This window comes from Montipora foliosa, chromosome 7 (genome assembly GCF_036669935.1).
Source record: "Montipora foliosa isolate CH-2021 chromosome 7, ASM3666993v2, whole genome shotgun sequence".
In the NCBI taxonomy this organism is placed as follows: Eukaryota; Metazoa; Cnidaria; class Anthozoa; order Scleractinia; family Acroporidae; genus Montipora; species Montipora foliosa.
In genome coordinates, this window is record NC_090875.1 from 27,561,980 (window position 1) to 27,588,256 (window position 26,277).

The 26,277-nt window shown below is 39.3% G+C and overlaps 3 protein-coding genes across 4 annotated transcripts in view; all 3 read left to right on the top strand.

Moving 5' to 3' along the window:
• The window catches only part of LOC138011653 (uncharacterized), a 17,629-nt gene extending 14,911 nt beyond the window's left edge, over positions 1-2,718 (top strand). For both annotated transcript variants that reach the window (XM_068858767.1, XM_068858766.1), the window contains one exon: positions 1-2,718. This exon is cut by the window's left edge and continues 980 nt beyond it. The gene's annotated coding sequence lies outside the window, so the exon portion shown is untranslated.
• Positions 2,719-3,180: 462 nt separating this feature from the next.
• Positions 3,181-12,737, top strand: LOC138011654 (uncharacterized). The gene is made up of 7 exons (XM_068858768.1): positions 3,181-3,693; positions 4,727-4,947; positions 5,227-5,350; positions 6,226-6,356; positions 7,924-8,030; positions 10,201-10,304; positions 11,581-12,737. Exons 1-7 carry the CDS (start codon positions 3,408-3,410, stop codon positions 11,916-11,918), a joined length of 1,311 nt encoding a protein of 436 aa, XP_068714869.1. The 5' UTR covers positions 3,181-3,407; the 3' UTR covers positions 11,919-12,737.
• A 3,924-nt stretch (positions 12,738-16,661) lies between these two features.
• Positions 16,662-25,378, top strand: LOC138010563 (uncharacterized). The gene is made up of 7 exons (XM_068857543.1): positions 16,662-17,138; positions 17,910-18,130; positions 19,497-19,608; positions 20,852-20,919; positions 22,271-22,413; positions 22,761-22,882; positions 23,975-25,378. The coding sequence occupies exons 1-7, from the start codon at positions 16,853-16,855 to the stop codon at positions 24,763-24,765; spliced, it is 1,743 nt and encodes a 580-aa protein (XP_068713644.1). The 5' UTR covers positions 16,662-16,852; the 3' UTR covers positions 24,766-25,378.
• The last annotated feature ends 899 nt before the right edge of the window (positions 25,379-26,277 follow it).

The following is a 26,277-nucleotide window of genomic DNA, read 5'->3' on the forward strand; positions in this document are numbered from 1 at the left end:
ATAAAAAAAAAAGCATAAATTTTTCTACTAAACAAGGCAATTAACATAGCTAACAATGACAATGAAAAAGAGAAGGCAAAAAAAGAAACACAAACTTTAATCTTCTAAACCAAAATGTTAGAACGGCAATATTCATACAGCAAAACGTTCTTGTGGGAAACTGGAAATCTGGACTGTTGAGTATTGCTCGCGATCAACATATTTTTTAATTCATGAAGTGTTTTTCACAGACATCACAATAAGCAAACAGCCGGCACAAAGGACCGCGGAAACAAAACACTTGCCCGTTTCATGTCTTTCGTGATAAGTGCTACCAACCAAAGAAATAAAAGAACTTGCGCAGGTCCCTTGTAGATATTTGAAAAACTGCAGTCAGTATTTCTTCGGTGATTTAAACTTTCCCTTGATGACACAAACATCTATGAGGAGCTTTAAAATTGAAATATTGTCTAACGCGCAGATCGTCATCTTCTTTTTCTTCATACTCGTAGTCATATCTACATCTCATTTCTTTTACAAATTCTGCATAGTTCACGCACGCTTTTCGCACATGTATACTTTACATTTGTATATATTAGTTGTCAACGCATGCAGAGCGTTTTTCTTTTCCCTGATGATGCCGTAGATCGGTTTTACGCTATAGTATTAACAGCAGCGTTTAACTTAGACCTTATTTGAATTTTAAAGCTTCTCTTGGATGTTTTAAATGCTACTGAAAGATAACATACAAAGATCACCCACAAGAAGCTTCTTGTAAATAAACGAGTGAACATTCAGTAATAAGTGACATTAAACAAACGAGCGGGTCGACAGTTGGTTAGTACCTTCGATCCTGGGTAGCTGATAATACTGCTTGGACTTTAGACTTCTTCTGTTATGGGTATTTATGGCTTTAAGTTCTCGTAATACAGAGCATTCTCAAAGGGAGGGGATGACAGGTGTGCTAAAGAGAGGACCATTGACTTCCACCAAGAGTTAGTGGACTCTTAGTTCCACTAATAGAATAGTAGGGAGTGTAAGCAGGCTCAACAGGAACGTCAACGAAAACGTCACCCCAAAATATAACTTAGAACTCTCATTCTGTCTTTTTCACCATGTACAGTACGGGAGAAAGTCTCTGCTTACGAGCCAGAAGTTCCATCAGGCCGGTGCGTATCTCCGGTTTCTGCCGTATCATGAAGTGACTAGGAGAATTTCTACTCCCCCCTGGATGGGATGTTAGTCCATCGCAGGGTTACCCCCAGCATTTCGCCGGTACCCATTTATACATCAACGGGCCAACGCACATTTTCATATAGGGCAGTCAAACTGTGGAACAATCTAGACAAAGATGTGAAAGATTCCAAGTCTCTTAATTCTTTTAAGAAAGCCTTAAAAGCTCTTTTGTAGTTCCATCTTGAAATGTCACTTTTATCTTTAAACATCCTTTTAATAATAATTTTTTCATACATTTATAAGACATATATGTATATGTATTTAATTTTGTAAATAGTTACTGAAAAGCCCTATAGGGAGTACCTATCGTTTGTCATTAAAGTCATTAAAGTCAATTATACATCTGGGTGGAGAGAGGCAACCTGGGTGCCCAAGAACACAACATAACACAACACCATGTCACCGGCCAGGACCCGAACCCGGACCCGAACCCGGACCACTCTCACCGTGAGGCCACCGCGCCTCAATACGGGAGAACTATATATCTGGTAATTGGATGGGTACAAACGGTTTTAAAGTAAAATAGAAAATGAATGGTTCATTGTTATATGCTCACGTTGTTGTCAAAACCTCAGTAAAATATGGTGATTTCACGTTGTTGTTTTGTGGAGTGTGGCAAAGAAACGCACGGAAATTCGTGCTGCACTTTAGAGCATGACTATGTTTAGTTTATTTTTTACTAATTACATTCTTGCTTTGTGGCGTTGTCGTTGCGGTAGCCGTCTTCTTTTCTTAAACGTCCTAATATTCGAGCTCATTAAAGAGCCGACTGAAACGCTAACGTTAAGTCAGGGTTAAGATAGGTTAAGTGGTTCTCTCAGTCTTTTGATTAAAGATAGAATTTTGGAAGAAACTGTCGGTCCTGTCCGGGCGGGCATTGAAATTTGCCCCTTACCTGGGTCAGTACATTCGATAGCGATAGAAAGAATCATTTGAACTAGATGCCCTGCATAATGTAAAAAAAAAAAAAAAAACCGACGAGAACAGACCAATTTTTAGATGTAGTGAAACTTGCTTAAAGTTCTCGAAATTCCTATTGAAATATTACTATCCATTGTGACTGCTTCAGAATAAAATTTAAAGTTTGAAATTTCATGTCACTCCCATTTTTTAACTTCACGATAACAAACAGCCTATGAAGGGACATTCCATCAGTTTCTCACATCAGTAAAACAGTTTTCTGAGTTAGCAAATTTCAAAATCCGCTGAAACGTGATATGATCTTGTCTCACTGTTTTTCCGGTCGAGTTTGAACGGTTTAATATAAGGAAAAAAATGGATGGGGGTGGAGTAATTCAAGAAATATATCGAAACATACCTTTCCTTCCTTGGCAGCATGCATTGTATTTCATGCATTTTAATCGAAGGCTATATAAGGCCAGTTATTGTATAAAGGGTACTAATGCAGCAATTTGGAAATCAGTCATATAAGTTATATATTTACTTAATTGTACAATCTTCAAGCCATCTTTCCTTCGGGATCTATGCTCTAAAGTATACTTATCTCAATGATGTATTGAAGTAGAGAGGAAAAATCTTGCTTCGAGGACTTTGAAGTAGGTTAAAAATTCTATCGAATCTCTGAAATTTGAATGGTTAATCCTTTATCACTCTTTGATATTAAAGCTTTTCCTTTTCCACACTATATCGTAAGTGCCGTAGCTTTCAACCCGATTAGAGCGAAAATGCATCCATTTGTACAGAGCTTGCCGATGATAAAGGACTATTGAGGTAACATTTTGGGAGCGAGTAATTTATCAAAGACTTCGAAATAAAAATAAAAGCGATTCTTGGCTCTAGTAATTGACTCGCGAAGAAACTGGTACACAAGGTGCAATATCTTCTTAACTGCTTTCTCATTAAAGAATTTTTCTATGACGTCAATCGAATCTTCAAAAATGGTCAACCAGAATGGCTGCAATGTAGCTATATATGTATATATAGCTTTGCCTCAGCGGCAATATCACAAAAAAATCTGCGATTAAAACAATAGCCATAATGTTGTTGAAATTTCAAAAGATTACGGCTTGACAGTAAGACTAAATGTCGATAAAATGAAGCTCACTTGAGTTGATGCGATACAGGAGAAAGCCCTTATCACTCGTCGACAATTGCCTTTCGACAAGAACATCTGGAGCGTTCTCACAGCGACGACAGCTCGAAACTCCGTCCCTGGAAAACCATCCCCGGAAATGGGTTTTGCTCTGCGTGCAAATTTTATTGTTGTGGTTTGGTTGCTTTCAAGCTTTCGATTCAGTTCGCCACAACTGTTTAAAATTGATCGGATATTTGCCAAGGATTATTTCACCATCCCGGAGCCAAAATGTTCCGAAAGCCCCGACTATTGCGCCGCATATTTCGCGGTCAAGGATTCAGCCGTTCCTTGTCGTTGTTACTGCGCAGGTCAACGCGGCACGTTTGCTTTTTACAAACAGTCTTGGAAATGCCTTGAAAATAATCTCACAAGAAGCTATTACGGTAAGCTTGGTATTGCATTAAACGTTTGTGTATACAAGTTGAACACTATATGCATATAAGTGGCCAACTGATTTATAGCTTTGTTGAAGACTGTCAAGTTGCTCATCTTGCTGACACATATAACGGTATAAAACAAATCAGACCTTACTAATCAGATTATTATTTCCTGTAGTTATCATAACAAATAGTGAAACGAAACAATTCGCGGGTATAGTCAGACGTTTTCACATTATAATGAACTTGCTTATGGGAACTGTTATTTCATTTTTGTCGTGCAGTGATTGACCTTAGAAGGAGGTCACATCCTCCAGTTAGGACCCCATGAGGTGCTGATGTGATGATGTGATTCAGTCCACAAACCTCACTTTCTCAAGTCCGTACGATAACTTACAACTTTCGAGATTGTATTGTTCAAATTCTCTCCCACATGTTTTCCCGACTTGTCACGTAAATGAACAAAGTGCATAATTGCTGATTTTGAAGTAAAAATGTCAACTCCCTATTTTCAACAATACCTTGTTAGGCTGGGATCATGGTAATCAAATTGTCGTAAGCAAGATAAAAACAAAATTATTACCTAGGAAACAATATGATTTGTGATCCAGTTGAATTGCACTTCTGCTAAATCACACATCCCTCGAACTCGGTGAACTATTAAGGCTTTGAAGGAAATTCGGTCAGTTGTATATGATTCCTTAGTAAATTTTGTCTCTCAGATATGGTACGCGGGCTGTAATAAACCAATTTATCGAGAGGTATGCTATAGCAAGACCCGCTAAGTTCTTGCTGCTTGATCAAAGTGAGAGCTCCTTGGAAAAAAACAAAACTGGATAAAATGTTGACCGCAACGCGCAGTAGAGCCTGAGAAGAAACAGAACAAGCTTGTGGGAGGTATTTATTTTATAAGTTACGATAGATTCCTTAAAACTCAAAATGTCAATTCAGCATAGTTGATGCAACAACAGTGCACGTTATGGTCACCCTTAATTTAATTCCCTCAAAAAATTCATGATACTCGTTGTTTCTTTGACAGGCTGTACTCAGCCGACATCATTCCTAGATGAATTCTCAGGAGGACCGCTACAGTACCTAAGAAGCGATTCACCGCAACTCAGTCTTTCTTTACAGTTGACGAGAAGATGTAACATCGTCTTGGCGGCTTCATCGTTCATAGATTGTCATGAAAAGAAAGCTATCACACTACCACGAAGCGCGATCACTCTTGGAACAAACCGCCGTACCTATGGACTACAGGTTAACACTAGGGACACTTTTTTTATCAATACCTACGACAGCCAACTAACATGTCGGAATTATTTATTTTTCTATTTAAAAACGCCAAGCGTTTTTCCATGTTTCCATCCCTAAAGATTAACCTTCAAGTCTCAGTTTGACGGTATTTTTGCTGCAGCTTTTTCGATTCACATACAGTTCCTCCTGTCTAATCGTTGGACATGCCCCATCCACTCCTCAACCCAATATAATTGTATCTAATATTATCTACACAATTTTCACTTAAATTTCTCGCTTAAGTTTGATTTGCCAGATCAAAATCCAATTGGAGGTCGCATCGTCAACCTGACCATCCGATGTGCCTGGAATGCCTCAGCATACGAAGAGCGCTGTCTGCTGTTCAAGATGGAAGGAACAACCTCTTGTAAGTACTTAGCCGCACAAAGTAAGTCACACGGAGCCCCTAAAATCTATGGCAAAGTGAACATATTATCACGTCAATTATCACCCACCGACCTAGTTGCACATTTACTTTAGAATCAAGTCATGATTTTTAAAAAATCTTAGTTTATATATAATCTAACATTAAATAAATTGAAAATGTGTTTGCATAAATATATTGTTAAAAAGTCAACTCTTCAGTAATGCGCAGGCTCTAATATCCGGTAGTTGGCGCAGTGACAGGAAAAGCTCAATCACTTCAAGAACTAAAATTACATCTTAGAACAGGAACAAGAAGAAACTTATTTGAGGTATTGTGAGATCTGGCAGATTTGAAAAGAGTCATAAAGATCGGTGTAAGATCATTGAATGATTAAACCCCTACACGCGAAGAATAAAACACCCACGGATGGGAAGAGAACCCCACTAAACCTTCGTTCTATATGCAACACCCCAGTTAACGTTGTTTGGAAAGTGAGAATTTAGGTAACGTTAAATTTATCGTCGTGCAGTTTTCTTCTGTAGGTGTACTTTGTATTTAGGTACTGCCTGTTGAAATATATGGTCGTCCTGTTTACAAAAATTGATCTTCTTAACATAAAATATCGAATATCGTCCGAATGATCACTGTGACAGACTGTGATAAACCAATCAGAATTCGATAGAATTATACAGGTCAAAGCGAGGGAAAAAGCGCCAATGCAAGTCAAGATTGGTTTTGGTTGTTCATGTCCATTTCATGTTAGATAAAAAAATGGCGAGACATTTTCAAGCCGATAATTGAGCATACCAAACGCAATGAGGTAATTCCTTTAAAAACTCAGTTCTAACTCGTACTTCACCTTCTATCATGTCAAGGCAATGTCACGGGACCACCTAGGATCCGAGCTACAGGAAAATCTACATCAAAGAATGGATATTCAGACATAAAAGTAACAGACCCGTATGGAAACTTATCCACCGCACCGTCGAAAACTTCAATTACTAGGGTAAACAGAATATGTCCTTTGCAGCTGGCAATCACATAGTTCAAAAACCGTCGTACTGAAGAGCAAATTGCGCACTGGGATATCTAATACAAAGCAACTTAAATAAAATTCTCTTTGTTTTAGATGTCCCAGTGTGCAATTTGCTCTCCAGTATGGTGGTTTTTGTACCATGTGATCGCCAGCTACAAAAGGGCTCATTGGGCCTATCATAAATGAATCATGAAAACCCAGGCTCTCAATTACGTTTCATGGGACCGTGTATGTGGATAAACAACTGGCCCATCCAAAAAATTCAGGGAAACTGGTTCGAGTATGAAATTCTTTGAGTAGACGATCAGCACATTCATTTTCTACCTCATATACGCTCAGGCAAATCGAGAGAAACATGCTGATGATGAAACTCCACGTGTCCTTCACAAGGCCAGCAAGGCTAATTTGTGACGCTATCGAACGCGGGGCTTAACCAGGTTATTGAATATTATGGTATGTATAATAGGGCCAATTCAAATCAACAAACCCCCAACCTGAAGCAAAATAACAGTTGGCTGTTGATTCTAAATTAAATTCGGGAGCAAGTCAACCTAGCCCAAAATCAACGTTCTAACCTTATCACTAGCGGGATAAGTAAAGGAGTTTCCGGGTCACAAAATCCTTGAGACAAGAATAGATATTAAAGAAACCGCATTATTTCTCGTTTTGATAAATTCACACAGCTATTGCTGTATAAAATATCTGAGGCCAAGAGCGCACGTATGCTGGTTATGGAGACTCAGTTTGCATTCTAGAGACACTGTGACTAAAAAGTATTAATGTAGATTTAGAGAAAACGTCCAGTTGAAAGTGCATTAATAGGGCTATCATACTAAAACAAAAGAAGTAAAGTATAAACTCTTGTTCTTCGGCCATCGAAGCTAAATTATGAATAAAAAACAAAGCGCGGTGGTAAGCATTGTAAAGCAACGCATTTTTAAAAACGAAATGACACGTAAAGTAAAAAAAGGTAAAGTAAAGCAACCATATTTAAAGTCGATAACTCATAACAGTTATAGGCCATTGCGGAGTTCATGTCTGTCTCCTCTTCAAAACGAGTCTAAGTGCGAAGTTCCTCTTATGAAAATTAGTTTTCATTCATATGTAAAGTAGAACTAATTACCATCTCAGTAACTTCGCACTCAGACTCGCTTTGATCATGAAGAGGAGGCAGACATGAACTCGGAAATGGCCTATACAACTGACAAACCTGAGGTCGACGGTGCGCTCATTTTACTCCCCCCTCTCCATCAGTGCTCCATTTTATGGGTATTTAAAGCTACTTAAGCTACACGGAAATGAAGAAAAAGAAACAAGGATGCGAGATTCGGGAATCGAACTCGGGACCTCTTGCACCAAGGCCACGCACTAACCGACTGTGCCATCCATGCTCTTAATCAAGTTTATAAAAATGCGTTGCTTCATCAAGTTTACCATCGCTATTTGTGTTTTATTTCTAAATAAGACAAGAAAACCCCGAATTATTTTTTGCATTAACACTTACCAAAGCTTTATTGGTTGCTTTATTCGTCTCTAGACTATTCAGAAGTTTTCCTCTTCCATCATTGCTCTAATTGTGGGAATCAATGGCTGTCTTGTTGTTGTTGTAATAATCTTTGGACTTTGCATCTACAAGAGAACAAGGTAATTAAGCCAAATTAATCATAGTATCAGATTAAAAAATGGACTTATTTTAGTTACGTTCTTTTAGAAGTTATTTTCATTTTTTTCCGGAGTACCTTGATTTATTTACTATGGAGACCCGAGATGACGACGACGATGATGATGATGACGACGACGACGACGATGACGACAGTGATGATGATGACAAGGATGACGAAGACGATGATGATGATAACAACGACGACGATGACGACAATGATGATGATGACTAGGATGACGACGACAATGATGATGATGATGACGACGATGACGACAATGATGATGATGACGAGTATGACGACGACGACGATGATGACGACCACGACGATGACGACAATCATGATTATGACGAGTATGACGACGACGATGATGATGATGACGATAACGACGATGATGACGATGACGATGATGATGATGACGAAAATGATGATGACAACGACAATGAAGATGACGACGATGATGATAATGATGATCATGATGACGACGATGACAATGATGATCATAATGATGTTGATGATGAATAGAAGAATCTCACCACTGCGAACGAACAACTATCGCTTTTTTCGCTCCTGGTTAATTTTCAGATTTATGTCCTCCAATCTACGGTTTAATTGCATAGTTTATGCACATGTGACGTAAACGAAGAAGTTGTGAGTTGATTGGTTGAGAGCCACAACATTTGGCGGTAAAAAGCTCTTCTCGCCATTGATGGTCCGATTAAGGACGGTGCCTACTAATTCAAAGGTATTTTTGTGCGGTTTACTGGATAGGCGAAAAAAGCAGATCTTAACAAGTGCTATTGAAATCCAAAAAGAAAATTGGGGGTAACCACGCATTTTTCGAAGATAATTAATCAACAATATTTGTAAAAATCTTTAAAATACAAAGCAATGTATGGTGCTCTTTTACAAATTGTAGCTTAATTATATCTGAAAAATGCATGATTACCCTCAATTTCTTTTTTGGATGCCAAGAGCACTTGATAAGTTTGCTTTCTCCGTATAGTTTTGAACCGCGCAAAAATATCCCAGTATTAATAAGCACCACCCATAGGAAATCCGAGTATCTCGATTTGCGTAGAACGTATGCGCAATAACAATAGTAGGCACCGACCTTAAACAATATATACCAGGAGAGATATTGGAATTGTACACCTGGATCACGAACACCTTTGACAATCTATCCTACAGCATTCCAAGGGAATGAAAACGAAATCTCACTTTCAAATGTGATATCATTGAAGAACTGGTCCTATTTGTTGTCCAAATCAAAATCGAGCCAAATAACCTTATTTACCGGTTTTTCATACTTTCAATGTGTATATTTATGTTGACTGAGGCAATGCGAATTTCCCAGTAAGTCTGTGATGAAGGGCAGTACCTTCCAAAAATTTGGATGCGTTTGCAAATAACTGACACCCACGGCTAATAAGTTGTTCAAAGCATGATTAATTAAGCTATTCCTGGATTACGGGAAACTTAATATGCAGTTTATTTAGAGATCAAACAAAAATTCTCAAATCGGTTTTTACCCCTCAACTTTGACTTAAATTTCTATTTTCTCTCAGCATAAAATTGGATTAGTGAGAGTTATATTGACAGTCAAAACTCAAAGTTTGGGTAGTATTTCATGGAGATTTAGTGTTAATAGCCCATTTCCGAGTTGCTGCATGTCTCAGTTTCAAAACGAGTCCTGGTGCACAACCATTCAAATGTAAATGAGCTGCGTATTCTTATGCAAATCAAATTCATTTCCCTTACAATAGTTGAGCGCCAAGACTCACTTCGAAACCGAGACACATGAACAGCAACGCGGAAATTGCTCATTGACTTTCGACAGAAGCACGTGACCTTGAAACGTTTAACTCTGGTTCAGAGCTGTAAAAAATTCCTTATTTGGATGTAACGTGGCTCATGCATTTTCCCTCGCGTGCAGCTTCAGTCTTATTTTTGTCCATATTTGGGCATAAAATTGGTGTCCTAAAATCCACAGCTTTGTTCCAAGAAAAAGAGTTGCAAGCTACACGCTCCAAGTTCATGTGCTTCTGCGCATGCTTTCGAACAACAAGGTCCATAAGTGTAAAAAATGTTTCCTCTAACCAGAAATAATAGATTCTGCTCTAACTCACAATTTCTCTTCCATGTAATTACAGAAGCCAAGGTCATTTAACTATTACGCGCCAAACAAATACGAGTCGCCAGCCAAACACAAGACGTTTACATTCGGATAACGTTACCCATGGATACAATTATATGGGTGAGTAGTACTAGTTCTCATAACGCAAACTTCTTAAGAGGAATAAGGCGTGACACTGCACTCTTGAAACTACTTTTGGGACCGAGGACAGATAACTTTTTTTCCCGATTGTGACTCGGGGATACTCGGAAATAATCCGAGTGCTCCATTGCGGGAGTCGATCGCGAACCGACGATCTTCCGATTACTAGTTCGGATGCTCTACACTGAGCTATAGGGGATGATCGGAAAAATCCGAGTGCTCCCGAACAAGAGTCGAACCTACGACCTTCCGATTACTAGTTCGGATGCTCTACACTGAGCTATAGGGGATGATCGGAAAAATCCGAGTGCTCCCGAACAAGAGTCGAACCTAAAACCCTTGATCCTTTGGTCGCCAAAAATGGTAGTAAGCAAGTTAACAACACGAACATCGTTTTTTTAATAGTTAAGCTGACGTATATGCCGATGCCGTTTCCATTGTAACATGAATAAATATAAATAGGCCTTCAAAAATCGGTTTTGTTTATTGCAGAAAATCTGGTCGTTAGATTTTCTTTATAATTTGCATGCAATAAGCTTGGAAGGATGCTTACAAGTTAACACTATTTTAATAATAATTGACAAAGAGATCTTTAATTATCCTTTGTTGAAGGTTCACTGGAATATTTAGAATTTCCTCTTTTTTTCAAAACTCCAGTTACTTATTTCCCAAAGTATTTTCGTGCCAAATTTCGTTAATTTCTAACAAGTGGTTCTCGAGAAATAGGCGTATTTCCGAGAAAGCTATTCCGCATTCAATCGCAATTTTTAACTTACTACGCATGCGCTGCATTTAACATTTTCATGTATATTATTACAAGCGTAAAGCGCGTGCTTTGATTGGTCAATTACCCTTTACTATTTGTGAAGGGTTATGATGAAAACACTGACGCGTATGCCTGGAAAAATTTGCTTTTTCCTCAAACTGCAATAATGACCGACCAGTTTACCGCTGAAAGCGCTGAAATTTCTTCGCAGCTTAGTCGTGATAAAAAGACTTGGAAGTTATCATGTGTTGAGCATTTGCAAACCGATTTGCAATCCCAAGTGGAAAGCCAGATCGACAAGTTAGTGAGCAAGAGGAAAAATAACGAGTTCTCCCAGCTGCAAAACTTAAGCTTTGTTTTTTTTAATGAAAATTTGCGAGAGAAATCCTTTTGATGGGATTTCGATAAAAGCTATAGCGAGAAAGGGATTTATACACTGCTTCTCTGGGTTCTAAAATCGAGATAATCTCTTTCCTTCCTTTCCTTTAGGAAGGTATATTTCATCACCTTATGCCATCAGTGACGTCTGTCTTGACCCTCCAAGAAGCCTTCAGCGTCCAGCGTACGACATCATAGATGAGTTAAAAGCAAAGAATGCGACAAACCTCTACAATTACACTTCCCCTGAGGTACACCAGGATCACGTGCCTATGAGCGTGGACCAGCGAGTGTATAACCTCGTCGAAGCTCTTAATATAGCTACTTTGTCCAGCACGTACAGTTATAGCTCCTCTGAAGGAAGACACGGTCATTCTCCCGTCAGTATTGACCAGCGTGTGTATGGTCTAGTTGAGGAACTCTATGCACCTGCTAGATCAGGTCCTTAAACAGCAATGCCCCATCAAAAGACTAAATTGATTCGTGTACTTCTTAATTTGGAGATGACGTCAACTTCATTCTTAGATAAAAACACATTGATTGGGGCCCCAAGGTGACGTCATATCCGAGCCTGTCCACGCATGTGATACCCATATTGCACCGCAGTGGAGGAGACTCCCAGGTTGCGAGCAACATGTTTCCCAAGTTTGATGTAAATTCGAAGTGATGTCTTGCAATTACTCGAATTTATGAAAGGGCGGAGAGTGACAGAGATAGTTACGGAGATTTTGCCTTCTGGATCACACATTTGAATCTATCATCGCGACGGCTTCAAGGGTCATCCATATTAATTCTTCTTTCCTCATTGTGACCTTGTCGCGCTCTTCGTACGTTAGCCTACTTGTCAACTGTACTTGAACATGCACGCATGACTGCGGACGCATCGTAGGGGCGGTGGAGTTATCAATTCATCTCCCTTAAAACTACGAACGAGATGTCCTCTGTAGATAATTAGAAGGATAATATAAGCGTGAAACATCGTGAATATTAGAACCCTATCAATTTGGTGCGATGTTTCGCCTCTTGTGCGAGGAAAGTGATTTGACTTGGGTCCAATGCTGACCGAAAGTATCCCATGTGCAGAAGAGGGTGTATAATCTAAAGAAAGCTGAAGAACTATACTAGGAGATCCTTGATGAGCATAAGTGGTTTCTAACAGAGAAATATATCACTTAACATTTTCAAGAGACAATAAACTAAGAGAAAACGCATCAGTGGTTATATTAAATATTATTACGTACAGAAGAAAATTAATTAAAAGCAAAAAGAGAAGAAAGAAAACTTAAGAGAGAACATAATGGCGAACTTCTTTTAGACATTAGGAAGCTTTAGATTCTATGACGAGAACGACTACGAGTACGAGGTTTTCTCATAGATCAACAGTGAGCGCACGCAAACCAGCGTCATTTTGGCGGAAAAAAACGTTATGCCGTCGTCATTTTAGTACCAGGTTTTGCAAAAAATGTCGTTGTGTCAAAACAAGCCAACAGCACGGTAGCAATTTGGCATTCTTTGATCAGCAAAAAAACTCAGATACCAGCAATAAGAATAACTGAGCAACCTATAATGCTAACAAAGATTAAGATTAATCGTACGGGTTATAAATTTTCCAAATTTTTGCTAAAAACGGGCAGTCAAAACTCATACTTATTCTCGTCCTCGTCCTAGAATCTAAAGGTCTCTATTATGGATTGCAATGCGCAATAGATTTACTTCTCTTACCCTAGTTAATATGAGATAACTCACCTTACTTTTAACTAATAACAAATTAATATATTTACACGACAAGCGCTAAGGTTATGGCATGTCAGGCCCAATCTTGGGCATCGGTGTTTAAAATTCTTGGAAACGCAGCCTCAACTTTCATCGTGTCAATGGAAATAGGCTGAGCTCGGGTGCCTAAACGTTTAGCGGTATAGAGAACATGCGAGTTATATGGTTGTTCCGATGACCCTTATCATGGGTGCCATGTCAAATGGTTCGAATAATTAAATATCTTGGGGTCCTCCTAGACGACACTCTATCTTGGAGGGACCACATAGAATATATTGGTAACAAGATCTCGTCAAGATTAGGTGTTCTGCGTCGAGCGCGTAAGGTTCTCCCCAAGCCAACTTGCCTAATGTTCTACAATACTATAGTCTTGCCATTATTCGATTACTGTTCGCCTGTTTGGGACAGTTGTGGGGCTGGGAGCAAAGATTACCTAAATAAGCGAAACAGACGTGCCGCATGTATCATTGAAGGTCGATCAATCGGGGCTGAGGAGTTAAAATCAACACTTGGCTGGCCCAACCTACAAGCGCGCAGAAATTATCTCAAATGCCTTTTAGTCCATAAATGTCTTCACGGAATAGCGCCTTCGTACTTACTTTCAGAGTTCAGGCATGCGCACTTTTTCCATGGCTATAACACCAGAAGCCGTGATTTGCTGCGCTCTCCCTTGGCAAAAACTGCTAAGTATCAGGGGAGCTTTAGAATAAATGGCGCTCGAACTTACAACACCATTCCGAGAAACATTAGGCAAGTAGAGACGTTAAGCGAATTTAAAATCAAACTAAAGCGCCATCTTAAACAATAACACCTGCGCTACATACTGCATTTATAACTTAATTTGTCTAGTTTTTAATGTTTTATGTCTTTGTTTTGTGCTGTGCCAGGGCTCCACTTAAACTAGCTCTGCTAAATTGGATGCTCCTGGATAAATATTGAATTAAATAAAATAAATACAAAAGGATTATTGTGGATTGAATCCAAGATAGCGTTGATTTTGAAGAGAAATGTGACGCGGTGGAAGAAGGAAACGGAGACATTGATAGAATATATAAGAGAAGAAAGAATCCAGCTATCTTTGAAACCGTAAAAAAATCAGTCAATCAAGAACTATGAATGAATAAATGAATGAAATAAAGATTAAAAAAAAACCATTTAATTCGAATTGTATTTAAAGCAATGAATGAGCGGTGCCCTTTCTCCACCATATATGTATGGAACATATAATTTATTCGCTTCCTCATGAAATACCATCGCGAAGCAGCAGCACAGTGGCTGTGCCTTGATCGAATATTCGACGTATCCACAATCCCGAGAGGGTTAAACTGACGACAAGGGCATCATTATGTTTATTGATTTAGAGACGCCGATTTTTCTTTAATTTTTAAGTGTGTCCATAAAAAAATCAAGGCACTCTTTAGTGTGGCCATGTAAACGGGAGGCGGGCTGTGCCAAAAACGCTATTCGTGTGAAGAGTGCTTTAATTTACGTCCTATTCTCAGTTACTTCTTAGGAAATTTTCATGCAAGTTAGTATTGCGTGAATTTATGATTTTTCGGGAGAAAAAATACTGAAGCTCATTTACGTTATACTTAAACATTTCTTCCCAATATTAAACAATACAGAAATATAGTAAAAAAAAAAGGGTATTTGCTTGCTCACGAAAAAAGTAGATGACAGAAATTTAAAATTTGCTCAGGCAATCTTGTACTTCACATTGAAATAAAGACAGTTTTAAGCCCCCGGCTACAAGTTCAAACATTGTTATAAAACATTTGTTGGATCAACAATGTTAGAACGTGTAGCACGCATGTCTGATGACGTGTTCCAATATTTTTTGTTGGAAGAATGTTTTGATTTCGATCAAACATTTTCTCCAACATGCATACAACAAATGTTGAAACGTGTCGCCGCCCTTTCAACAATGTTGTAAAAGCGACGTGTTTCAAAAAATTTATATGCGTATCCAACATTGTTAGAAGCGTTCTTATAAGAATGTTGGGAAGTGTTCTTCTAACAATGTTTGAACGTGTAGGTGGGGCTTTAGACAGAAAAAAAGTTAGTGAAATGATAAGCCAATCGCATCTACAATGCAAAAATATCCTTAAGTGACATAAGTAGAACTTCGATGGATGGATCTGGAACATCAATTTTTGCTAATGTTCTCTCAGTAGGCAGACAATTAAGTTGACATCAGCCTTAAATGGGGCGTACTATGACAGGATTGGTAACTTTTTATTCTGTACTATTTAAGGTTTTGGGGTGACAAGGCACTGATACGAGGAAATGGGTAAGGGAGAGACTGGAACGAAGTGTTGAATTAAAGTGATTTTTGTGATGACTATCGTTAAATATTGATTGAGATTTCTTTCTTCTCAGATCATGGACGAGATTAGTTCATGGTTCACCGTAAATAAGATATACAATTGTCCATATTGATCATCCCGAAATGCCCTCACATCAAAATTGTCATAAGAACGGGAAGTCATGGACATGAAATTATGCCGAATCAATGCTAAGTGCTTGATGACCAATAGTTGCGGTCTATCTTGGACATTAGAGGAAACGACTCAACAGAAGTGAAGAAGAGAAATATTAAATTAAGGAGAGAACGTCTCAAAAGAAACTAAGTTGGGTATTAACTGGGTTGTGATGTGAATAAACCCTTTCGTCATGGTCAATGATAGACGCCTCATTTACTTCACCAGTTTGGTCCAAAACCGAGAGAAACTACATTAATTACGTTGTCCTCATTAAGAGGTAGTTTTTAGCCTCTGAACTTCTAATAATAGTATCATTTTAAGGTCACGTAATGGGAGTTCTTTGGGTGTCTAAAATGTTTTTGGGTGATACTTGTCTGCAAAACGAAATAGGTGTGCCATTTCTTTATTTAAATTTATTTAGTCCTTTCGGTCAGAAAACGAAATAATGAACAGATATTTTGTTTTGATGCCTTCGAGGTGGCCCGAATATTAACATTTTATGTATCGGTTTGAACTACGGAGACAGATATCAAGGAAATATATTATACCTCTTCGCTTAAATGCTATATCACACTTGTGATAATTTTCCATAATCCCTTCCTGAAGAGGGCATTAACTGTCTTAACTACCATAGAGGTTCCCTTGGTGTTAAGTGATTTTTGATTCAAATAATCGATGGTGCAATTATACGTTCAGAGACCCCCACAGCCAAAGCAAAAAACTTGGACCACCATCACTTCGGAAGGAGTAATCTTGAAAGCAATATTGCAACTACGTCTCCAATAACAGCAGTTTTGCGCTTTCCAGTACTTTTGATGTTTTTTTCTTTGACGTCAAAAGGCCCTGTAAAAATAGTTAAGAAACGTTTCTATTTGCTAATTACAAGGCCAATACCACCTAAGGACTGAAACGTGAAAAAACCGTATTGTCGCCTTTACGGCAACTTTGACTGATATTTCTGCGGTTTACTTACGAACTCCGCCGTTTAAGCTGAATCCAGGAGCAAGTGAAGACAAACGATTGATCTTTCATTTGAAACCCGAGTATTAGCATCCGCAAATTTCGAAAAGGCTTCACAAAGAAGGGAAGAATCTGGCAAAAGCTCGCTGTGAGCAAAATTTGCGGAAATGAACCTCTTGTGTCAGAAATTGATCATTGCGATTTGGTTGATTTCAAACGCTGAAATGTATTCATCAGAAGTAATGACAATTGAACGTAGATTCGACCCACCGATGGATATTTTCACGATCCCCGCATCAAAATGTACCAACAAGCACCATTTTTGTCAGGAACACAATGCAAAGGAAGATGTTCTTGGGTGTCAATGCTACTGTGAATTCCCAAACGCTACATTTGCGCTGTACCAACATTCGTGGTCCTGTGTAGGAAGTGAAGTTGCTAGAACTTTCACAGGTGAGTTTGTGTCGAAAAATATGGATACTTATTTTGATAATTCATGTAGCTTCTACTTAGTAGAGAAAGATACTTAGTTGAAAGATGGCCATCTAAATTAACGTTCACAAATTCACAAGAGTTTACAAAACAAGTTAACGCGTATGGACCTAACATTGGCACTTGCTATTTACACTGAATACTTTCCTGGGGGGCTCCTAAACAGAAAGATTTGCGTATGAATTTAGAACGTAGGAGAAATTTCACCTTATTTCTATTACCTAAAATAGGCCACAATAACCCATGAAGCAAAATTAGAAAAAAAAAAAAAAACAGATAGATTCCTTGAAGTTTTGGGATTTTTAGAGAGCTTCCGAACTTTGTCAGTACATGCAACTCGAAAATTATTAAAGTAGTATTCTCAAAAAAGGAAGAGAGTGCCACCAACTCAAGAAAAGTAAGAGGCGTGATATAAGTGTAAGGCATGGGCGCAAGGGGGGAGGGGGGGGGGGGTTGGGGGGGGGGTGAAAGGACTCGCTTTCTTGAAATGTGGATCTGGCGTGAATCTCTGCTTGTTGAGTTTGCTTGTTCTCGTTTGCTCTGAGAGGTTTCTCTCCGACCACTGGTACTCCGGTTCTCGCCTACCCAGCCCTATATAACAGCATTTGATTCAGTCAAGTTTCTTTGATATGTTTGAAGGTCCTCAAGTTAATGACTTCTCGCAGTGTGTGAACCCCTAAGTGAAAATAAGGTTAACTTACTGTTTTTTTTCTCCTTTTTTACTTTGCAAAGATTGTAAGCAAAGAACTCACTTTGAGAATGAACCTGGGGAACTGAGCGTTCTTGAAGACGAAACGCCAAAACTTTTGCCTTTAAATGGGTCGGGGAGTTGTCAAGTTGTTTCCTCGCAGTATATAGATTGCAACGGAAAGAAAGCTACAGTCATGGCGGCAACGGCAGACTCAGTGTTTAACATTGAATGGGATTCGGGATACACCGAATACAGATTTGAGGTGAGCGCCAGTTGTGAGTGGTACTATTGGAATAGAGCGTTTGTTTAGTTTGTATTTCAGCGATTGGCTCATGAAAACTCGCGCCGAAGCTTTAGCCAATTTGAGTGAACTGTAAGGTCACGTCTTTCCGCGCTTAGCTCCAGCTGGTTGAATCTTCCCATTGATTGGCGTATTCAGTGGTTTCTGTCTGTAGAGAATGGTTTCAGTCATAACTTAACTCTTGCTGTAACGGTACGATTGAAGATCTCCGTGTACGTATATTTATATCTTATTGTACTTATTTCGTTAAAAAAACGGCGGGATACACGCTAGCTAGGACAAGCGGACTCAGTAACGCTTTTTCAAGTATACGTTCTAGTATTGTTTGAGGCGATGGATACAATAATAGCTACTCTTGACAAAAACACAAGACTAAGCTGACCCCTATAGCATGCATAAAGGTACTTATTTCGTCCGCTGGAGATACGAAGATTTATAGACAAACCTCTGATCCAAATTTTTATGTCGAGGCTAATGTCACTGGTGGGTGCTGATTACGATATTTCCATTAAATGTCAGTCCACAATGCCTTTTACACCTCCAAGAGTTTAACTGCCAAAGATGTTTCGAAATCTCGTCCACCTCACTGGATTTGTTAAAGAGTACGCTGGCAGATTCTTGTACGGGTGGTAACGAACCGACGAAGAAAACTCTTAAGCTTGGTTCCCACTTGTGCGATAAGCACAAGCACAAAGCATAAGCATAAAAAAACATCGTATGCGAACGGGCGTAAAATAAGCATAAACGCAGGCATAAGCACAAGCACAAGAAAAGGAAATTTTCCTTTAATTTTTTGTGGTTGTGCTTCTTTCACCAGTAGGAACCGGACGGCGTGAGTTAAGCATATGGACAGGCACGACGATTTGCACGCCATTTTCAATCTTACTAGATCTTCTCCGACGTTTCTACGTTCGCGTATAGCCAGATTTTCCTTGCTTTTTTCTCGTGTGAGAACGTCCTGTGCTTATTCTTGAGCTTGTGCAGTTTCGCACAAGTGGGAACCGGGCGTTACTCTATTTAAGTCTCAGTGCTGTTGGAAATCGTGCCTTATTTTAACATCTGTGGAAAAACGACAAACAATTTTTGAGTTCGCGACTTCTCATACGAGAATCAACGAAACTAAGTTGCATTCTCACAGATGTGAACCTGAATTTATCAATTAAATCGAGGTAAACAGTAGAACAAAGAGAAGTGTGAAATATGGGCTGGAGACTGGGGCTAGCAATTTTCTCATGGCGCTACGGTAAATATAGCACTGACATGTGAGACTGTGGAAATTCCACAATTTCTTAGCAATCTTTTTCCTCTCTATAATTTCTGGAAATAGATCAACTTAGAGGCGGCAAGTAAAGATTTGAGAGGAAAAATTGTGATCGTAAACATAAGATGCAGAGCACAGCAAAGCTGTTTGATGTTCAAAGTGGCAGGACAAACCCTCTGTAAGTAACCACAACGTGGATGCATATTAACTGTGCACGTCTGATGTTCCGCATATGTAGTTTAATTATAGACTAGAGGTAAAGCCCATTATGGCTGGCTACTGAGGTCATGTCTTTGACCCGAAGGGCGTGGCCCAGTATATGGCACGCGGGAATTGCATGCGGATGTCTGGGGTGTGAATTCCATTGTGACCCTTAACTTGATTTCCACTCGGTTGTCTCGAATTCAACTTTGATACGCAGTTTAATTTACCAGCTCGTTGCCTCCTTCAAGTTGGCTTTTTTTTTAAAACACTGTTTTGTTTATCGTAACCACAAGATCAAGGTCTTATATAGTCGCGCTTGAATATTACGTATTTACTGTCATTTTAAAAGTCTAGCAAAAGCGTTGCTATTTGCATAGCTCTGACGTAGAGAACATTAAAACAAATGTCGCTAAAACAGTTAATAATATCAACACTTTTTATAGCTTGAAGTGCTATATGCGGTAACTAAATAGGAAATTCTGCTGTCTAAAAATAGCATGTTTTAGATGATCAGATTCTCTCCTTTCTATTTTGCTGATATACGTCCGCTCGCCCGGGCAAGAGTTAAAACAAGGTTGAAAACAACTTGAAGAAATAAAACAACATTTGAATTTTTTTCTTACAAGACATGTGTCGACATACTTATGCCATCTTCAGTTGTGAATGAGTTGTGCAATTTGAATTTAACTTACAAATTGTACAACTTAAGATGGCATAAGTATGTCGAAACATGTCTTGCAAAAGATTTTAAAATGTTGTTCAAGTTATTTATTTCAAGCTATTTCTCATCTGCTGTTCTCAAGACCCTAAGGTTGAAAATATAATGAAATTTAGGAATTCATAGTGAATCCAGCGTGGTTTAAAAATTACGTCTCATCGCAAAATAAGCAGTGATTCGATGAATAAAGAAAAGCAGTCACTGAAATATGTCTATCTATCCCTTATGGGATATATTACAAGACTTCCGCCGGTCGAGATAATCGCAAGTTTTTGGAATCACGTCCAACGAATAGCACGGATATGTGTTCGTGTTTTTTTTTCCCAAGCCTACATTTTGTTTTAACTTCTATCTTCTAAGTTGCTCAGTTCAATCTCCCATTAAAAACCCTTAATTTGAAAACAGAGATGTTATCAAACCATTGGCCTACATAACTGCTCTCAAACTATAAACACTTTTACGATATCATTACTCAGCACACTAACTGTTCAATTTCCAGGCAACGTGACGTCAGCTCCTACGACGATTACAAATACAGAGTCGGGAAAATCGGCACCCACCTCTGAGGTACTTGTCTGATATTCTTAACCGTAACACGTAACACAAAAATGTTGTCTATCTCTAAATTGGTCAACACTCCTAATAATTTGCTGCATCATGTCTTTAATGTGCTTTTGAAGCATATCTCAAGTACATATTAGTTTATGACACTATAGCTATCTTAAAATAATTTTGATATCATATGCTGCAGTATTTGAGCTTGAGGAGGTAGTGTTTTGAAAGCACGGCTTCAAAACGAGAATAACAAACTTTGAGTAATGTTGCTAAAATTATACAGAGCGATATTTACCTTTCCTTAGGTAACTATGGTTTTGTTTTCAAATAAAAGGTCATGCCCACTTCTGAGGTAGTTGTCTAACATTCTTCACAGTAAAATACTACAAAAGATGTTGTTTACCTCTGATTGGTATACACGCCTAAATTGCTGCATCATTTCAGTCTTAAATATATATCTGAAGTATACATCTCAAGCATGCATATAGGTTTGTGTCATCTTTTTTACCATATTGCTAAGCGCATGTTTCCAAGTCAAATAAAGTTTCAGTTTCACTTTCCCACGAGGAATTGGCTGTACGGTTAATTATATGCGTTTCTGTATTCACACTGCTCAACCCGTAAAGTAATATATATACTTGTTAATAAACATGATTTTTCCAATAATTAGCATACTGTGAATAAATTTATTTCGCATTGCATTCCAAGGAAATTTCAGGAGTGCCAACTGAACCTAGTTTATGATGGTCTTGCTCCCCGGCCACAAGTCTCTTGTAGTTTTAGAGTATGGTAGAGTATCCGAACTAATAATCCGAAGGACAAAAGTCAGTTGCGAGAACGCTACATATCCCAGTCGACAAAGTAATATAGCAGTCTTAGACTAGTAAGACAATTCCAACTAAACCTAGGCCTAGGTAGGCCATCCGAACTAGTAATCGTAAGGTATCAGGTGCGAATCGGAAATTCGGAAATCTCGGATATTTCAAGTTCGGAAAAGGAAAGGAAAGGAAAGGAAAGGAGAGGGACTTTATTTCAGTGTCTAGACGTTCTAGCGCTGAAGCACTAATTAGGGACACTGTAAATTGAAATTAACAATTAACACAAATCAAGTCAAATGTTGGTTTTTGAGGAGAGGGGAAACCGGAGTACCCGGCGAAAACCTCTCGGTGCAGAGTAGAGAACCAACAAACTCAACCCACATATGACGCCGAGTCAGGAAATCGCACCCGGGCTACATTGGTGGGAGACGAGTGCTCTCACCACTGCGCCATCTCTGCACCCCTAAAATGCTCGTTATCTTTCCGATATCTTTCTATCATTCCAAGACCTTTTTAAAGATAACCACGTGTTCTGTTTCTGGCAGGTCAAAGTTGGTCCCAGTGTTGCGGCCGATAAGTCCAACATCGCTGACGATAATTCGTTTTCAGCGGGTTTCATCGCGGGAATTAGCCTTTTCTTCACCATTCTCTTACTGGTCACCGGGATCTCTATCTATTTTTGGAAAAGGTAATAATTTCAGTTCTCAAAATTAAACGTATCATGTATGAGATGGATCGTGAATTACTCGATTCTTCGCGCAATATTTAGCAAGGCACGCATCGATCCCTACACCCCTACACTTTCATATTACAGGTTTAGAATAGTTCCATAACTAAACGTTCATTTGTCGAGTGTGTTTGATGTGACTGATAGTTCTACTTCGCGCGAATAATGATGCTGGACTTGTGAGTCAACGTAAATTTGAAACGTGACATGCAAAACGCATTTTCTGACATTCCAAATGAATTCAGTTCACTGTTTTTTTGTCTTGTCCCACAAGAAATACTATATAAAATTTTGCACTTTTTTTACAGAGACAAGCAACAAACACTACACTCCTGCGACAGAACAATGGAAAGCTCTCGGACAATTGCTTCCGAACTCTCAAATGGAGACCCAGAGAACACTTATGCTACACTTAATTACAGTGAAAGCGGTAAGTGATGTGTTAGAGGTACTTCAGTCTTCAAAATGTCTTCCCAGTACCTTCCCGAGCATCACTCAGACACTCGATTCTTTGTGTTTCTTAAAGGGGCTAGGTCACGCTATTTTAGGTAATTTTGTTTAATTTCGTTAATTATGAGCTCTAAACGTCAAATTCGCAGAGCAAGAGTCTTTCATTTGCAAAATCACGGCCACATAACAACTGAGAATGATTTTCCAGCTGTATAAATGACATTTTGACATAGACTGATATACATTTCAAAAAAAGGTGGGCCGACGTTTTTCAAATTTAGCTAAATTCAATCCATTTCAATCCTCTCCAGTTTTGTTCATCCATGTCCATTCTTGCCTTCCCTGTGTTTTGTTGGAGTTCTATAGTTTTGAACAGTTATTTTGATATTTTAGTTAATTATATGACCATTCGATCAGTGCTGAAATTGCCTAAAATTGCGTAACCTAGCCCCTTTAACGACCATAGCTTTCGGGTTTCCGGGGGGGGGGGGGGGAGAGGGGGGAGGAATTTGCAATACATCAAGTGTTGGTTTTCTGGTAGGTGCGTTTGCTTACCTGTCGGAGACTGAAGGGTTAGGACGACCGGAGAAAAGTGTAATCAGGGCAAAGGGCACCGACTCGTGTTTAACAATGTATTTTTAAAGTGAAGACCTAAGATGGGGCAATGAATGACCATTTGGCTCGGGAGAGATTTAAATGCCTGAGGGATTACCCGCGGGGAAGTAGTTACAGATTTCGTTTGACCAGCGCAAGAAATACGTTTGCGTTCAACAATTGCTGTGAAACGTTTTCCCACATTTTACTTTGGAGCTATAAATAGTTCCTCCCGACACGATCATGTCGTGACTTTCCCTTTCGACCAAAGATATCGTTCGTTCATAGCGATCATTTATCACTTAGATTTTCTTTCTTGCATGAGCAGAGTAGCGAACCAATTTAACAAAGTCATCCCGTCTGGGGATCGAGCCTGGGCCACACGCACGTGGTGGGAGGCGAGTGCTCTCGGCCCTGCCCCATCCCTACATCGCAGATGCAAAGACACTAAATATCATTTTTGCTTTACCATTTTCAGGAACTTACACCTCAAGCTATTCTATACCTTGCAACGGCCGTAAGAATGCTTCGGTAACTTTAGAAGCACCAGTCTACACTGTCATCGAGGAATCGAACACAACGTCTGCAGGAGGAAAACGAAATCATGTCCCTTTCAGCATAGAACAGCATGTGTATAACCTTGTTGAGGACTTTGAAAAAAAAGCTGTTATAGAAGAGCCTTACGAATACACTTATAGCTCAATTGAAGGACAAGAGAGTGATGTTCCTGTTTGTATTGAACAGCGTGTTTATAACCTTGTTGAGGACTTGAACAGAGTGCCGCCGGTAGAAGGACCCTATGACCACCCATCTTCGAGAGAACACCGGAATGAGGCTCCTATAAGCGAGGAACAACAGGGCCCCCGTGACCACAGCTCAACAAGGGAACACTCGAAAAACGCACCTATCAGCGTAGACCAGCGTGTGTACAACCTCATTGAACCTCTTCCGACTCTCGTCGCTAAAGGCTCATGTAACCACTGCTCTACCAGCGAACACGGCGGTAATGTCCCTATTAGCGTAGAACAGCGTGTATATAACCTCGTTGAGGACCTTGATTCAGCCATCTCAGAGAGCCACTGTGAAGGTGACTTCCACAATAAGGAAGAGAATAAACCGTCTTTGAGTACGGAACAGCGGGTAGAAGACCTGATTGAGGACTTAGACACGACAATCTATGAGGAATTGAACAGTTTAGATCCCATATATCCAAAGTATTATGTTTTGCAAGATTGCCCACCAAATGGTCCAGAGGAATTCGATTGCTAGTGTGTGACAAACTTGTCGAAGTTCTAAAGGGACCCTCCGTAATCGAGAGCGAATAGCTAACGAGTTTTCTGTTTGTTTGCTACTATAAACTAAGTTAAGAGGAAACGTTGTACAATAGTGACTGTAACATAGAATTTGAGTTCACCCTATAAAATACTACACAATTTATATGAACAAAAATGAAATATAACAGGCTAGTGTAAATTGATTTAAGAGACAATTACGAAACAATCAGCCCATCAACTTTGTTTGAGGAGAAAAGCTCAATAATGTAATCGCAAATTAATTGTGCACTCGTGCAATTATTCTTGTACAATTTCCGTAAATGCACTTTTCGGTTTCCATGCCAACTGATTTGCATTCATGAGAACTGCACGGGCGAAATTTGCACTCAGTTCCCATGCTGCGCATGCAAACATTTGAGATAATAAGAAAACAACATAAATTTGAAGAAATTAGCGCTTTTTAAGTAGTTTATTTTCTGAATGACCAAAATTTTCTTGTAAATACCCGAGTCTTTCAGTAGCTTAAACAAAATTATGAAACCTCTGCTTAATGCAAACTACCGTTTAAGGTATGGTTGATCGTTGATTAAAAAAACAAGCCTGGGGAAGCGTCTTGGTCAATGCTGGAACGACTTGCAACTTTCCACAACATTATATTTTTCTTCGTTGAGTCCGACATGACCTTGCCTCATTACAAATTAAGTATGGTCGGATGGCAAAGTACAATAGACTTCACATATTACAACAAGGAATATTTAAGCCCTTACCTTGTGTTTAAGCACTCATTTGTATTGATTTTCGGCACACTATGAAGAACCATGGGTAACTTTTGTCCACGACACTAGTTGCCAGTTTTCTGTGGACATTTCCTTAAAGTTCGTCACCAGGTTTTTTCGCGTGAGATAAGGGGTGCGACTGCACGGCAACAGACACGCTGCCGGGCTGACATGGCAAAATCTCGTTGCACTAGTCAGGGAATTCTTGTCTTTTAGGTTGGAATACAATTACGATTACTAGCATTCTCGTTCCCAGAGCTGCGATCCTCTTGGCCAGCGCCACGGATCGATCTGTGGCTCTGGCCAAGAGGATGGCAACTCTGGAAACGAGAATGGATTGCTTGTGAACAATCTGAACACTTGGGTGAAAGGAAGACCCTCGCTCAAGGAACATTCCAAAAGGTGGATCATCCTAGCGGCGTATGTTCCTTTACAGTCAAAACATTGTACTTAGCCCTAGTAAGGGGTTAAAACCTAAGAAAATGAGCATGGCTTAGGTCACGCATTCAGCAACCCGCCAGCGTGGTACGCGTTCGAAGGAGAGCGAAGAGTGGGGATATTGGACACGAAGAAACATCGCGCGCGTGTGAGAGCGCGAAGGGTGCTCGGAGTTTTTCGTGTCCAATCCCCTTTGAACTCCCGCTGCGCAGGCTACCCAAACCAAAAAAACAAACTAAAAAATAATGAAGAGTCCCTGTTACGCCCTCAACGATCTTCTGGTCCAAGTGCAA